The sequence below is a fragment of the Cyprinus carpio genome, chromosome A3, assembly GCF_018340385.1.
Source record: "Cyprinus carpio isolate SPL01 chromosome A3, ASM1834038v1, whole genome shotgun sequence".
NCBI lineage: Eukaryota > Metazoa > Chordata > Actinopteri > Cypriniformes > Cyprinidae > Cyprinus > Cyprinus carpio.
The window spans coordinates 12,355,609-12,372,891 of NC_056574.1; the positions used below are offsets into that span (position 1 = coordinate 12,355,609).

The 17,283-nt window shown below is 36.6% G+C and overlaps 3 protein-coding genes across 3 annotated transcripts in view; 2 read left to right on the plus strand and 1 right to left on the minus strand.

Annotated features, from left to right (window-relative positions):
- The window catches only part of LOC109059404 (nuclear factor 1 X-type-like), a 723,368-nt gene that overhangs the window by 539,550 nt on the left and 166,535 nt on the right, over window positions 1–17,283 (plus strand).
- LOC109090678 (tetratricopeptide repeat protein 39A) lies at window positions 745–12,052 on the plus strand. Its single transcript, XM_042718553.1, has 17 exons — window positions 745–845; window positions 2,691–2,822; window positions 4,006–4,064; window positions 4,288–4,355; window positions 4,966–5,030; window positions 5,173–5,272; window positions 5,353–5,418; window positions 5,579–5,666; window positions 6,213–6,280; window positions 7,974–8,033; window positions 8,305–8,466; window positions 8,971–9,062; window positions 9,269–9,389; window positions 9,525–9,636; window positions 10,719–10,833; window positions 10,921–11,037; window positions 11,142–12,052. Exons 1-17 carry the CDS (start codon window positions 751–753, stop codon window positions 11,251–11,253), a joined length of 1,632 nt encoding a protein of 543 aa, XP_042574487.1. The 5' UTR covers window positions 745–750; the 3' UTR covers window positions 11,254–12,052.
- On the minus strand, window positions 12,212–13,885 carry gadd45gip1 (growth arrest and DNA-damage-inducible, gamma interacting protein 1). Its single transcript, XM_019070093.2, has 2 exons — window positions 13,475–13,885; window positions 12,212–12,624 (listed from the first exon to the last, which is right to left on the minus strand). The coding sequence occupies exons 1-2, from the start codon at window positions 13,846–13,848 to the stop codon at window positions 12,339–12,341; spliced, it is 660 nt and encodes a 219-aa protein (XP_018925638.2). The 5' UTR covers window positions 13,849–13,885; the 3' UTR covers window positions 12,212–12,338.

Genomic DNA, 17,283 nt, shown 5'->3' on the forward strand with positions numbered 1-17,283 from the left:
GCGCTGCTGACAGGTCTGAATGGAGTCTTGGTATTTAGTAGTTAATGTCATTCATTTCACCAAGTGACTTTGCTTGTGTTTGTGTGGGTTTACTTAACATCGGGAGCTTTGGAGCAAAGATGACAAACCCAGCTTTAGTGAAATGAAATAATTAGATAATTACTTAATTTTATATAAATAATTTATTTTAATTTAAGTTTTGTATATATAAATATATTTATATGTACACACTGATATATTCCCAAACAGGGTTTTTATTTTTAAATATTTTATGTGCATGAAAGTAATTTAATTTTATCTAAATACTTTTTTTTTGGGATTTGTATTTATGTCATTTATTTCATGTAATTAATTTTTATATATATGTGTGTGTGTGTGTGTGTGTGTAATGTGTATTAGCTAAATAATTTATTAAAAAAATGTTTATTTGTTCTAAAGCTTTGTCAATTGATAATTTTCCCTGTTTTTATTTGAATATGTATTTGTTTGCATTTTGAATTATTTTCATATATTATGGGATACTGATTGTATATCTCTTTGCTATCATTCAACCTTGTTACATCATAAATTAATATATTTATCTGCAGTATATTGGTCATTGGAAAGCTTGCACTCTAGATACTGGCTTCCATTAAAACAAATGTAGTCTTAGGAATTAGTTTTATATAAAGCGATTGAAGTCTCTGGCATGTGCTCAATGTGTGTGTGTGTGTGTGTGTGTGTGGCATGTGCTCAATGTGTTCCAGACAGATGTCTCTACAGGCCTGTCTTGATGAATGCATGGAGGCCTTGGATCTGTTTCTCAACAACCACTTCAGTGAGAGTTTGGACAAACTACGGCCACGGTGAGAGAAGTCTTGTTATAATCTTTTGGTGTTTTCTGTCTCTGTCTTTTGTTCAGTTTCTCTTCCCCAGCCTCCAGTATCTGTGTGAGTGATCTTAAGAGCAGGCGAGCTGTTTATTAAAGGTGTGGTACGTAACATACCAACCCCACAATGCTCTGTTTTCAGTCAGATGCTGCTGTGAATGTGCTGGTCTCTGAAGCACTTGTAGTAATTGTAGATGTCATCCCGTGATAGCATGCTTTATTTCTGTTGTGATAGAGAGAGTTGCATCAGGTGTGCTTCTTGTCCAGGATGTGAGGTGTTTACCTAAAGATCACACCCTCGTGTCTGACAATAGTCCTGCACACAGAGCCACTTCATTAATCTTCAGCTGGGAGAGCGAGTGACTTTATGCTGAAGTGACTCTAACCCCCTTATTTTTATATACAGGTCGCCACCTGGAAGTATTTAATTATTGGTTTCAGACTATAAATCTTTTCTTTTATTAGTATTCTAGGACAGTTTCTGGCTCGTCTGTGTTTTAAAGGTGCGATTTATTTTGATTGTTAAAATGTTTCTTCAATTTAATTTTAATGTACAGAGACAACTATGAGTAAGCCAATCATAGGTGCATTTCCAATGAAGAACTATCAAAACATTGCTCTGTTTGTTTGGAAATCCTTGTATTGCAATGCCTGCATTGGGGGGCAGGACTGTCTGCGTGTTCAACCAATGACAGACTGGGGAAGTTACTGAGGGAATCAGTTTAAAAACAATTTCTGTGTAGTATATGTTTTAAAGGTGTAGTTTTGTTTTCATTGTTAAAGTATTTTCTCTAATCCCATTTTAACGTATAGAAACAACTAAAAGTAAGCCTTAGGTTCTTGGGTTAATTTCTCTGAAGAGCTATCAGAACATTTCTCTTTTTGTTTGATAATCCTGGCATCACAACGACTGAGCCAATGGCATGAGTTAGGGGGCGGGACTGTCTGCATGTTCGATTTAAGGACCGAAATCGAATACTTCCCTGCTACATAGTATGCGAAAACATACTTTTTTTAACGGTCGTGGAAGTAAGTTCAAATTCAAATGTAGTACCTACTCAGACAGAATGCAATTTTAGACATGCCCTATAATTACATTCATTTTCAGAGTGATTTTTTTTTTTCCAGCCGATGAACGATAAAAACATTGACGACCAATCAGAATCTACCCGACTCAAGAACTCAAGAATTTAAAGTGTCTGACGACAAAACTGAAGCACACATAATGAACAGAATATTATTTATTTTAATGCTTTAAAAGGATAATTTTCCCCAAACACATTTTTGAAAATATTTTTATATAAAATATTATAATATTTATAAATATTTTGTTTATTGTTAATTGATAAGGCTTAAAGTTAATAATTATAACATGAAAATACTGTACATTTGGATAAATTTGTATACAAATTATGCACATTTATGTATTTATTTTAATTTAAAATTATACATATTTAATTTTTTTTTTATGTTTTGTAAAATATGTTTCTGGAAAAACTCAGAATTGCTGGATTCACTTTCAGAGCAGTTTTTTTTTTCCCCCACAGGGTGATGAACAATAAAAACATTCACATCAGGTCATTTCACTGCTAATTACACAAGTCAGTTGAATTCTGATTGGCTGTTAAAAATTAATGTGTGTTCTTGCATGAATGTGACAGGAACATAAGTGTTCAATACTGATAGGGTTAATAATTGTGTTCACATTTTTGCATAGAGAAGGTTTAAGGTATTAACCTTCTCTATACTGAACTAGTAGCCTGCTGTGTTGGAGTGTGATCTCACGTTGTGTGTGTAAAAGCATGTGTTGTGTTGTGTTCAGGGCAAAGGAGAGCATGTATCACGCTCTGATCTATGCCACAGTATTAGAGATGCAGGCCATGATGACCTTCCAACAAGACGACATAGTGCATGCTGGGAACACGATGAAGAACGCCCAGGAGGTGTGCCAGAGGTAGAAAGAGAGCCAAAACACTGCGTTCGTTTCAGTCATGGAGAGGCCTTCTCCTGTGACCTTTCATTTTTAGGCAAATGGGGTCATTTCCATGTCAGCTGACCCAATCCAGCTGCTTTGAAATTTGCTTGAATTTGCATGGAGATGGAGCTGTGTTGCTTTAAAAGACAGGCAGCTGGTCATGGCTAATGGGGAGTTTTACTGGCCTAACATGACATAGATTACATGGAGTGGAAGAGATGCATATATGTCCTACATATAGCATGTGCTTCCCATGTTACAATGCAGCACTAATCCAGATGACTGTAAGTGGGTGGATTCACACATCAGCTCACTTTCAGTTTGCTTAAGAAACAGTGAGTCACAAGGCAGATCCTTCTCGTGATCTCTTCCTAAACCCCTCCAAACATCCTCTTGGGAGAGTGATGTTAGTCATTATATATCTATTAATGCTGTCAAAATTAAAAGTTTTTGTTTAAATAATATATTTGTGTGTATTGTGTATATATATTATGTACATTATAAATACACGAACATACATGTATATATTTAAACCATTATTATAATGTGTGTGTGTGTGTGCGTATATATATATATATATATATATATTAATAATTTATATATAAAGAAAATCCATTTTTCTTAAATATATACATGCATGTTTGTGTATTTATATATACATGATAAATATACACAGTACACACATATATATTATGTAAACAAAAACTTTTATCTTGGATGTGATTTGATGGTTAGACAATGGTTTTGGTAATTTATTATTCAGTGACACATGATCCTTCAGAAATCATTCTAATATACTGATTTGTTGCTCAAGAAATTGCTGCATAATCATTTTGTAAAACTATGATATATTTTGTCTTGATGAATAAAAGTTATATAGAGAAATCTTTTATAACATTATCAACGTCTTTACTGTCACTTTTGATCTATTTAATGCATCTTTTCTAGATAAAAGTATAATTTTTTTATTTATTTTTTATTTGAATGGTAGTCTATTTATTTAAATTTTTATTTTTGAATTAATAATATTTTCGCCCATCCATCTTCCATAAGAACGTTGTGGCTTGTGCCTGATCGTAGTCTGATCACGTGTGGTTGTAAATATGTCAGACATTCTCATTCTCGTGTGTTTTTTCACTCATCTCTTGCTGTTCTCTTTCAGGTTCCGTAAGAAGTCAGGTGGTCTTGGGAATCGAGGAGCAAATGATGAACTTTCAGAAGGTGCGGTTATTCTAGAAATGTCCATCTCACATTGCTATTATAGGAGCCATAAAACTCAAACAAATCTATTATGTGGCACAGTATTCATTTTGAAGAATGATGAAGTTTGGTCAATTCTAGGCTAAAGCTAGGCAAAATCAGTTAACTTTTTAAGATGCTTCATTTAATGACTGTTTTATGATCAAATGGTTTACAAAACAATATTTTATTTGTTGTTTTACAGAGCAGCTCCATGCTGAAGTGTGTTATGCCGAGTGTTTACTACACAGAGCGGCTCTCACATTCTTACAGGTTTGACACATTCCAAGACAAATTTCACTCACAAAAAGATTATCTCAGATGTTTTGTTTAAACTGCGTGTGCATTTTGATGTCTTCAAGGTCTTAACCTTAACATCTAGAACTCAACATATTTTTTAACCTCAGGTTAAAGGAATTGTTCACCCAAAAAATAAAATTTAAAAAATGTTCTTTATGGGGTGAAAATTTAGCTGAAAATATACTCTCCCTCAGGCCATCTAAAATGTAGATTATTTTATTTCTTTATCAGAAACAGATTTGGAGAAATGTAGTATTACATCAGTTGCTCAGCAATGGATCCTCTGCAGTGAATGGGTGCCGTCAGAATGAGAGTTCAAACAGCTGATAAAATCATCACAATAATTCACAAGTAATTGTGATGTTTGTATCATCTGTTTGGACTCTCATTCTGACAAGTGATGTAATGCTAAACTTCTCCAAATCTGTTTCTATGAAGAAACAAACTCATATACATTTTGGATGGCCTGAAGGCGAGCAAATTTTCATTTTGGTTTGAACTATTCCTAAAGCCTAAGGCCGCTTTTAGCTCCACTCCAGAGCTCAAATCTGCACCTGATTTCTCATTCTCTGTTTGTTGACAGGATGAGAATATGGTTAGTTTTATTAAAGGAGGAATCAAAGTACGGAACAGTTACCTCATATACAAGTAAGTCTGATGCAAGAAAGTGAAGGAATTCTGTGGTTTTACTGTCCGTAAATGATTCTGGTTTGTGTGCCAACATCATGCCCTTGAATTGAACTGTTCAGTGAATCTGTCTGCTGTGAATGACATCATGATTCTCATGCAGGGAGCTGCACGCCTTCGTCCAATCAGATACAACTTTCAGAGGACCAAATCACAAGCACTTAGAGGGCGGAGTCTCTTTTGGGATTGGGGCTTTCAATTTGGTATGTTCTTCTGGAATATTGCATCTCTATTCCTTATGAATAAACTCCAGATTGTCAACTGTGTTGCTGTTATTACACAGACTCTTTCACTGTTTCCTGCCCGGATTCTCAAGTTGCTAGAGTTTGCTGGCTTTTCTGGAGACAAGGTGTTTTTTTTTATTTTTTACTTCAGATGTCTTGAATTTAAAAATTACTCCATGTACTTATTTTTGGAGAGACATGCCAGTGGGCTTTTAAAGTGAAAGAAAGTGCTTGTTCGTGTGTTGATTTTTTTGTTAATAGTTTTTGGTGTGTGTGTGTGTGTAGGAATTTGGCATCTCTCAGCTGTACACGGGTGCCACTCTTTGCGCCCTCCTACTACTCTGTTTCTACACCTTCCTCTCCTTTATTTTAGGTAAAGTGTATTTGTGATACATTATGCATTTGGTATCCACATAAAGCAGCATCATTAATGCAAGATGTGTTTCTTTAGTTATTTGTGCAAACTTAAGGGAAAGTTCACCCAAAAAATGAAAATTCTGCCGTCATTTTAATGTTTCAGTATGTGTTTGAATTTCATAGATAGATAGATAGATAGATAGACAGACATGGTTTTTACAAAAAATGAAGCAGCACAATTGTTTTCAACATTGATAATAAACAGAGATATTTCTTGAGCAGCAAATCTGCATAGTAGAATGATTTCTGAAGGATCGTGTGACACTGAAGACACTTTGCGTCATTTAAATTGCATCACAATTGAATTCTGCATTGCGTTTGAAAATATTCAAGATTTAGATTATAGTAATATTTCACAATATTACCGTTTTGCTGTATTTTTGATCAAATAAATGCAGCCTCAGTAAGCATAAGAAACTTCAGAAACTTCTGTATTTTTTTAATTCTTAAGAAAGAATTCTCAGATATTTTTATGTTATTAATAAAGTGATGTTTTGTGTAGGTACTGGAGAGGGGGAGGTGGAGGAGGCAGAGCAACTATTGAAGCCATTTCGACTGCGATACCCACGTGTATGTTTCTTCTTCTGACTTTCTGCTTTATTTATAAATTCATTGATTTAACATTTCAGGGCTATTTTATTTTAAATTCTAGTACTTTTTATTCCTTTTGTACGTTAAAGACCCCATACAATCTAAATTGGAGTTTTGTGGAGTTTAGTTCTTGTCCGCACTCTTTGAGCTGACTCATGTGCTTGTTGACAAATTCACATTTGACGGATTTAAGCGCTTGAAAATGTGCAGTGTTTGCATTTTTAGAAAACATTTTAATTCAGGCAAATACAGATGTTTGTCTGATAAACTATTGTAGAATAAGAATATCCTTCCCCCATTACCACCTCCAACAAACTTGCTATTGGAATCTGAATAGGAAAGAAAACGTCTCCTGTTGATTAACTATTTTAGAATAAGCGGGAACGAGGCATTGCGAAGCATTAGCAGTGGGAACTCCTCCCCTTCTCAGAAAATCCTGAAACCTTATAGGGTAATGGCAGTACAATAAACTGGCCAATTGTCGCGAATTTTGCAAATGCAAATACTGACAAGTATGATGTGGTGAGAGCGACAGTTGCCTCAGAATCTAAGACTGAACACTTGCACTACTGATTGAGCAGCGTTCACGGCGACCTTCACAACGTCTCGTTCCTGCTCTCAGGAAACTATGGTTACTACAGTAACCAGAGACGTTCTCTTTCGAGCGTTCACTGAACATTGTGAAGCATTCACAATGGGAACAGAATACAATCGTGCCATGAGAGCGGCAATGATCAGCTGAACCAAGGGCTATGACCACATCAAGAACGTGTAGAACAACACACAATTCCCAACCAATAGCGATGCCACTAGGAGCAACTGATAGGTGGAAATAGATCAATGAAATTGACACAAATTAACATATCTGGCCAGAATAAACAAGCAGCTGCACTGAATACAGGGCAGACACAACAACAGTAAGTAAGGTAGCACATACGTACAACATGACAAAAGCACATACAGTAGGCCTGCACAGTGTCAACAGCTGTAAGTGGAAACAGATTGTGCCCCGAACAGCAGCATAGCAATAAACTAGAAGAATAAGTGAGGTTAGTCACTCACCGAAAGCACTTAAGATGCCAAGGACAGCACACCCAACTTGTAAAACCTGCCGAAAGTATTCTGTGAGGACCAGCTGGCTGCGAAGCATATATCCCGAATAGATGTGCCTTTAGACCAGGCCCATGAAGAGGCAATAGCCCTCATCAGGGCTCGAATGAGGGTAGAGAGAGAGCTTTCAGAACCAGTGCTAGGTCCAATGGTGGCACCGATGGTGGGCATGTGGGATGTAATCTCCTCACTCCCTTGAGAAATCTGACCACCAGAGCGTGCCTCCCGATCGATTGCCCATCAACTAAGGAACGAAACAAAGCAATAGCGGCCACATAAACTCCTGTTATCTAGTAGAAGAAAAAAAGAGAAAAAAAAACAAAGTGGAAATCTGACACAGGACAGCTCCCTGGGTCGATGTCTCTATCACAGCACCATTTCACAAACACTCCCCTTTTAAGAGCGTACAGACGTAGAAGGTCAGGATTTTTGGAGAAGGGGAGGAGTTCCCACTGTGAGTCCTTGGTAATGTGAACGCTTGAAAGGGAACTGTGCTGGTCCAGCCGTAACATGGGGTCTTCATTGGGTGTTTTTGGAGCTCATGTTCTGATTATCTCTCCAGGGAGCGATTTTCCTCTTCTTTGCAGGTCGAGCCGAAGAAATAAAGGGCAACATTGACGAGGTGAGAAACGGGAGGAGAACATTTACCAGAACTAATCATTCATAAATGCTGAGTACTGAAATATTAGTCATTTGGAATCTGACCACATAGCATTTCAATGGTTTTAAAGACTTCAGACTGGTTAGAATGCTATGGCTTAAAACACAAGGGTCAGAGAGGGGTGGAACATGGTTGAGAAAAACTAAATTACAATGGTTTGTTAGAAATTGAGGCTAACGTTATAAATGGACTTCACTAATATTTTGCCATTATTGTATCTCTGCGTGTCCAGGCAGTGGCGCTGTTTGAGGACGGCTGTAAGGCCCAGCAGGCCTGGAAACAGTTTCATCACATGTGCTACTGGGAGCTGATGTGGTGCTTCACCTTTAAGAGGCACTGGAAGATGGCGTACTTCTACGCAGACCTGCTCAGCCAGGAGAGCCGCTGGTCTAAGGTGAGCCGACTGCTCCAAAAGAACAGTTTATACAGAAATTTGTTCTTGTTGTGTTTCATGATAAAGGCCCAATGACAATGAATTTTTTCGATCTTGTGAAAGAGCACAACACACACGTTTTACCATCTGCGCCACTAAAAGCTAAGGACAAAATGACATATTTCTTCACAAGTGACGAAATGTTCTCAGCAGTTGGTTAGTCAACAGTAACATTAGTCAATATTTCTTGTCTAATTGCAGACAGACTTCCTCCTCGGAAACATCAAGTAAAACCATACAGGTGCAAAACCTGGGATTGAGCTGTATTAAGCTGTATTAAAAAAAAAATTAAGTTATGCACATGCGATTTAAACAATGACTGCCGTGTGTAAGCTGTGTAAATTGGCTTTGTGGGTCTTTGCCAGGTTTTTGTTTGAACTGGTTGGTTCTGTTGCTGGTTGTGATTACGTACAGTGTGTTTCCAGTGTGCAGAAGGATTATGATGATTTTCTTGCTCTCTCTCAGGCCATGTACGTGTACATGAAGGCGGCTTATCTCAGCATGCTTTCAGAGACAGAATCCCGGCCATTCGGGGATAATGAGGTGGATCTCTTTAGGTAAATACACTCATAAGTAATTGCACTGCCAACAGAGGAGCAGAAATAAACTCTTTCCTTGTCTACATCTCGCTTTCTGTGGGTTAACTGGATGTGTGTTAACATGGTTTCAAAACTGAGACATTAGCTGATTGATGCATGGAAATAAAGAGGTTTTTTTTTTTTTATTCCCGTTCACCTCCTATCTATCTTTTTCGGTCTATCAGACAGGTACCAACATACAAGCAGAAGATAGCAGGCAAATCTCCACCCACAGAGAAGTTTGCCATTCGGAAAGCAAGACGTTACAGAGCCAGCAATCCAATTAGACTTCCTGTTCCTGTGCTTGTAAGAATAATGCATTGCATTCAATACACTTCTTTTGTAAATGCTTTATAGTTTTCTGTAATAAGGCAATATATATATATATACTTTAAAACAGAGGCAACGACATTTATATTCAGAGTGTACTTCATATTTCAGGAGATTATGTACATGTGGAATGGTTTCTCCATAATCAGCAAACAGCCTGAGCTGACAGAGGGCATGATGGAGACGCTGTTAGAGGCAGAGCGCACTCTACAGTCCGCTCCAGGTAATGCTCCACAAAGTCCTCTGTGCATTAAAGGGAACATCTGATGCCCATTTCCCACAAGTTAGTATCATATACTATATATATTTGCTAATACAGGACAGTCTGTCAGCGGTCATGGGCAGGGCTTAAGCAGTATGACATCATATTGCTCAGAAAATCAAAACGGCTTGATAATTGAGACTGTATAGGATTTTTGGGGATTAAAAAAAAGGAGTGAATGAATTTTTATCATTGTTGGGTGGTTGTGTCCACACACTGTTTATATGCAAACTCCATGTAAAAGTGAATTTGGCATCCGATGTCCCCTTTAAATGAGAAGCTTCATCAATTGCATTCTAGTGAAATCTGTTATGCCCAGTAGCAGTATCACTCTCTACTGTATACAGAGAATATGTCTAGAAATAAATGAAATTTTTTTTAAAATAGGTGTTAACACAAATTAATTGTTATCTGTGAATAATGCAGTGAACGATTATTGCAAAAACCAATGTATATTCTAATTAAAATTTTAAATTATCAGTTGCTCAATAATATATTTACAACATTTAGATCATAATTTTTATATGATCAATTGCTAAATATTGCATGGTCAGTAGGTGTTTTTTTTTTGTAATCACATTGTTGATTTTATTACGTATCTATCCTCATGTTTAGATATTTAATAATAGATTCATTTTTTTAAATCATTTTCTCAATTTCTCAAAAAGAATTATTGTAATAATTATAATTTTTGTTAATTGAAATAAAGTAATTTTGAACTGAAATAAAAATATATGCAAGACGTAAACTGACAGATTTTAACTGCTACCTTCTATGACTTGTTTTTATTGAAAAGTGAGTTCTTTTCAAACTTATGGAATCACATAATTAATTACACTTAATTATTAAAATCTGCTGAGCTTGAAGTCATCATTACTGCAGAAGTACCAGAGGAATATCTTCTTCTTTGAATATTGTTTTTGACAATAGCAGACCTTACAGAAAATTGCTGCTCTTCGGTTTTATATTGTTTATGTGACCTTCCTATACAGTAGTATGGTGTATAGTATAGTGTTTTACATTTACTCTTTCTGTATGTGTAGAGAATGAGTACTCCGTGGACGATACGTGTGTAATCCTGCTTCTGAAAGGCTTGTGTCTGAAGAACCAAGGCCAGATGCAGGCGGCAGAGGACTGCTTCAGACAGATTTACAGCAGGCCAGTGCTTCTGCGTTTATGGATTTACCTTAAGAAATGCTTGTACTTTCTCAGGATGGCGTTTGAGATGTTTTGTGTCTTTCACAGTGAAAAGAAACTGAAGTTTGATCATTACCTGGTTCCTAACGCTCTGCTGGAGATGGGTCTCCTGTACATCGACACGGGGAGGAAAGAGCAAGCTATCCATCTACTGCAGAAAGCCAAGTGAGTTCAGCCCAGGACAAAATCCTTGTTTGCTGTTGTCATTTCTTGGCTTTAGTCTGTGTCACTGCATTGTCATGAAATGTTCTCCTTATCTCTCCGGTCAGAAATAACTACAAGGAGTACTCAATGGAGTCTCGTACACAGTTTAGGGTCCATGCAGCCCTGACCAAACTTAAGGCTGACACCAGCGAGCAAGATGAAAAAACAGCATTGTAAGGAAAGATGATCCTACGTCAGTGGCGTCTCTCCTCTGAAGGACCAGAGCAGAATTACCTGGTCACTTTATGGGGAGGACAATGGACCAAAGACACGCTGTGGTTGTTATGCAGTGGTACTGCCCAGTGTTAACCTGTCTCATGCTTTTTTTGGGGGGGCGGTATTATAGGAGACACTAAAAACTTATTTTGTACATTTCCCATCACAAGGTTATTTTTTTGCCAAATCAATGTTTATTTTAGTCAGTTAGTAAATCGATGAATGGATATTTCAAATGTAAATCAGGGTTAAAGCTCCCGTGTGTTAAAATGTAATAAAATGTACATTTTAGGGAGCATTAGAAGTCAAATGAATATTTTTCTGTATTTTTTTTTTCCAAGTCCTGTTCAGGTTTAATAAGGGAAACTGACAGTGTTCTTAAAAAAAAAAAAAAAAAAAAAATTAGACGAACCATTTTACACTAAGTTGTAATTATGATTAAACATGTTTATTATTGTAAGGCTGAGAGTGGGATTGAATACTTTATTACTGATAATTATATTCCTTTCTTGAATAAATCAAGAATGTTTATAATAATCAAATGGTTCAAATAGCATCATAAATATTCAAATGCTATGGTTGTTTTTTGTTTTGGAATAGATTTTATTAGTACTTGATATTTAATCAAAATATAAGTATTTTGGAAATGTTTAATTTATGCATCATTTTATAGTAAGTAAAGTTGTACAATCAATGCAGTTATTTAGCAATAAATGCTCTGGGTTACTGCATGAATAAATCAGTTTTCCATGACAAATTACACCCATCTGCTTTTTCATGCATGCACTTAATTGTTTGGCATATATGCTTTTAATGAGGAATGAGGAATTATGAAAAATTCAGCTCTTTGAATATCATTTTTTCAGTCAGACACGCATAAAACTTAGTTTATACTAAAGTAGTATTGAATACAGGCATGTTGTTTCAGTGACTGATTTTATTTCAATCAAACAATCTCTGAGATAATCACAATGACACACATACAAAGAAATCAATTTTACAATATAGTACAGTAGCACTGTCTGAAAGTCCTTGTTCTCTGAGGGTTACTGGCTGGATTCTGCTGCCGCTGTTCCCTGCTCTTCCTCTCTCTTTCTGCGTTTCAGAAGTTTTCTCTTCTTCTTCTCCTCTTTCTCTATTTCGGTGACCATCTCTTTGAACTTGGCACTGCGGGGGTCCAGCGCATACCCGAAGCGCTCTCTGGCCTCGGCCAGCAGTTTGTCCCGCCTCGTTTTCTCCTCTCGCTGCTTCTGTTTTGTCTCCCTTTTCTGCTTTTTCCAGTCAGCGATCATCTTGGGCATTTTGGCCATGTTTGCAGCGATTATCTTCTCTCTGTGTGCGAACAAATCCAAAAACACATTAAAGCTGTGCAAAAACCAGTGGCAGTGATCAGGTGATGAATATAGCATAAGAAAGTTTGATAAGAAAAAGTAACTTTTTTTTTTTTTTTTTTTTCTATCATCTACTCCTTCTAAATGTGCTGTTTTTCAGTTTTGGTGTGTTTTTTGTTTCACAGAAGAAACTTTTTTTTTCTTTTGCAAACCTTGATATATAAATACAAATACTGAAGTATTTTGAGAACATAGGATTATAAAAAAAGATATTTAGAAGAATGTTAATAACCAAATAGTTGCTGCCATTGACTTATAGTTTTTTTTTCATAGTTTAACTATACAAGTGCAAAATGCACAAAGATTTAAAAATTTTAAGAAATTGGTCACGAGACACGCGCGAACCAATAACGTTCGATGTCAAACACAGTGATACGTCATAACGGTCAAATTTAAAGTTTGAATTATTATTTTTTCACTGAATAACGACTTAAGTGTCGCTTCATACATCAAACTAATCTAACACAAACGGCTTCAGAAAACTTGCAATAAAGCCGAGAAGTCATGTGGATTAATCTACCAACTTATGGTTAAAATGTAAAAAAAAAATATATATATATTACTTTAAAGGTGTCCTGTAGTTTGACAGCAAAAGTCTATTCAGTTTCGTTGTATGGAAAACTAAAGCTCGGACATTGTGAGAGACACAAATCAACGTGAAGGTGAGTTAAAGATGAGCATTTTCATTGTAGGGTGAACGGTTTCTTGTTCTTGAATATGTGCAGTTAACAGTTAGTTGTTGAACACTGTCGATCATCTAATAGAGACTAAACTAGTGAGGGTCACTTCACCTCTCCACCCGCTTCCGCTCCTTCTCCCTCTCTCTGGCCGCGATGTTTTCCAGCATCACCTCGATCGGAGGGTGCCACTCTTTCTCCTCGGCCATCAGCTCCTCCAGCCGGGCGTGAGAGGGCCAGAGTTTGGCCGGCTCCACTCCAGACGCGCTTCCATAGCGGCCGAACAGCTTGCGCTCGTACTTCTCTGTCTTTTGCCACTCGGGCGTCTCCTCGCTCTCTTTATTCGGAATGTAAGGGTTCTTAATATTCAGCCAGAGGGGTCTGGGGTTATAGTTCGCGATCTGCTGGACTACAGCCGGTAGAAAGGAGTTTAACTTACTAACGCCAAGGAATAAAGCTGTCCTCTTGCTTAGCAAGGAGGCCGCCATGTTTAATGACAACCCAGTGCCCTCTCACGTCAATTTTTTGCACGTGGTGCTGACGTCATGACGCCCTCTGCTGGTGAATTTGAAGTAGATTCGTTTTTTTTTTTTTTTTTTTTTTTATTAATTGAGGATATCTAATAATAATAATTGAGAATTTCTAATATTATTATGTCTAATTATATGTATTATTTTACTCATACTGGGATTATCATTATTGCTATTATAAAATTACTCGTTTGTTTCATTTTACAGTACTTTATTATTATTGCAATATTAAGGTTTTTATTGATTTGTTTAATTTTTATAATTTAAGTAATAAAACTATTATTTTAATAGTATAATTGTAATAAATAAAATATTATTTGTAATTTTTTTTTTTTTCTGGTCCTTAGCTGATCATATGCCTTTTGTTTTCCTGTTCTGTGCTGAGAATCACGCACTGTTTAGATGTGTTTAGCTTGTGTGTTGTCTGTGTTGGTCTCGCTCCTCCCTGATCATTTTCATGTGGAGTTTAATCATCACCTCAGGGGGCCTTTAACAATGCTATTCCAATCCTCAGAGTTTTTGTGCGTCCCGAACGCTGGACCCTTGAATCTTTTCTGGTAGTTTAACAGCACAGTGGGATCCTGTTATTGGAAATAAAGCTCTTAAATGGATCTGGTCCTGCTGGTATTGTTTATCCCAGAGTCCAGACCATGCTAGAAAAACAAATATGATAGCTGATTTTAAATCTCTGCTAGCCTTTTTGGCCACATTGCTTATTTAATTTAATTACTTTAACAAAAGAGGAAAATATATTAGAACACAAATTACAAGTTACTGGAGAGTTAATAATATAATTGAATCTTGTATGTATCGAGTTCAAAAATTATATATATATATATATATATATATATATATATATAATATATATATATATATATATATATATAATATATATATATATATAAAAATTAGACATTTTACATTTGACACATTTCAGCATTTTCACAGTAACGGTATTGCACTGCAGTTTGTTAAATAAATGTTAATTAAACATATTAAAATATTAGAATATAAAAATATTAGAATTGTACAATGTAATAAATTTTTTTTTGTGATTTTACATTTACATTTACAAATGTTTACGTTTAATTTAGGATCCTAAAAACAGAAGTTTTATGAATATCACTGAATTAGATCAGCTCCTCAATTATGTACAATTATGTTGTTTCAACTGATTATTTTCCATTTGTAGTGACCCATTTAATACTATAAATAAATTTTTAATAATTATTTATTAAGATAATTAGTTAATAAGATGATAAAAAAACTCAAAATCTGATTAAAAATGAATATATCAATCAGTATAATTTGATGTTTATTTGAATGATGTGATCTTAATCAGAATCAAGTGATAGTGAATGTTTAGAAGGTGAAGCTTTATAGATCGAGTTCATTTTACAGACACACTGAGAGGCCCTCTCCTCACATAATTGGCTGATGAATGGATGAATTATCATGTTTGAAGAGTCTTAAGAGGGCTTAGGTTTTCCCCGAGCGTTTCTTTCACCCATAGGGCTGCATGCGGTCTATACTTCTGTTCTTATTAATGGTCCAACCCAGCTTCAGCGAGCAGATGAGCAGAAACTCCACTTTGAATTTCTGGAACACAGCATGGGAGGGTTGGATTATTAACCAGCAAAACACTCGGAGGAAGAAAAAAGGCCTTTGTTTTAAATGCTCCAGCCCTCCCTCTCCATCACAAACCCCTCCCCTCCTTCCGCTACTCTTCCTTTAGTTTTGATTTCTTTTCAAAAATGTAAAGATGGGACAAACAAGCAGCTTTAGAATGCGCCTCTTGGAGAGACAGATGTCAGCGCTTTTGTGTCGCGACGAGCGCATCATTATAACTCGAAAGTTCCCATGGTGGGGGGTTGAGGGTTTGAGAGGGGTCCGCGGCGTGCCATGCGCGACGCAGGGCTTAATTTAGACACCGGTGATGATTGGTGCCAACTGAGAAGCTTTAAAGACATGACCATCTGAGAAAATCAGGTCTGCTGGCATTAGGTTTCATCTGTATAGATGTGTTTGTAAGGCTAGAGTTATACTATTAGGCCTGCTATCGCTACAGTCGTTTTAGCACGTAAGGGTTTATAGCATTCGGTTGTTGTTACAATAGAGTTGTAAAATTGAATACAGCTTTACACAGAAAAGGTTATAAACACACATAGCTTTTATTTTATGATTATATAATTGAATTTGGCCCCATTCATGTCTATTGTAAGTGCCACACATTTAGAAAAGGAGGGATAAATGAAAACTAATTTTTGTTGCAATTGACAATATGCCATGCTGTCAGTTAAGATAAACTTGTACTGAATCTGGAATATTCCTTATGCAGGACAACATTGTCTTCTGCCATGTCTAACCGCTCGCAGTAGACGAGAAAGGTCAGTTATATAGGCTCTATGGATGGGCTTGTTCTCTCATGTTGCTCTTGTGAGTTCAACCAAAGAGACCATCCATATGGCCTTATGATTAAATATTTACAGGCCACCACATTTCCAACCAGCTCATGAGAAATTCATGGCGATGTTGCATTATGGGATGGTTCTATTCCCGCTCGCTGCTGTTTAGCCGAGTATAGCCGAGGGAATGTCCAGATGCCAGTTTAGTAAACAAGATGTCTCTCATGCTTTTAATGTGCACACGATGACCTGTAATATGTACATTACAAGTGCTATACATATGTGATTTTGATGGCAATGATGCTTTGTTCACCGACTTCATTAAAATTTAGTCATTTAGCAGATGCCTTTATCCAGGGCAGCACACAAATGAGGAAAAACACCAGAACCAGAACATTATGGAAGGCCGTTTCTGGTAACTGTAACTTTATTTCTAGTAAATGTGACTTTATATTGCATAGTGTGTCTTATATCTCACAATATGACTTTATTTCTTAGTTTATTCTCACAGTTGTCTAATTTGTTTAGCAGCCCAAGTCAAGAAGTAGGTGGTTTGGGGTTGATATTAGTGGTTCGTTCATCACTCTGGAACTAGAAAGTCAGGTGAAAACACTTTGCATTGTGGGATATGGGATCTCTTACAGCGTGCTGCTGTATACTGCATCTTTTGGCATAGAACTGCATACTGCACACAGAAAAGTATAGTATGGTAGTGTGCTAATCGGAAAATACTGTAGAAATGTTTGACTGCTCCATAGGCCCATACAAGACAGAAGCAAACGATCAGCGCACATGCAGAGTGTGACATTGCTCATATTCTCATCCTGTAGGCGGATCTGGAAGGTCTCCATGTCATTGTTTAAATGATTCCCCTTCACTAAACTGGGAACGACACCCAAGCGACATCTACACGTGAAAGCTCGTCAGGAGGGGAGCATGTTCAGCGGGGAGCTTTTCAATAATGGATGTACCACATTGAGCTCCCGTT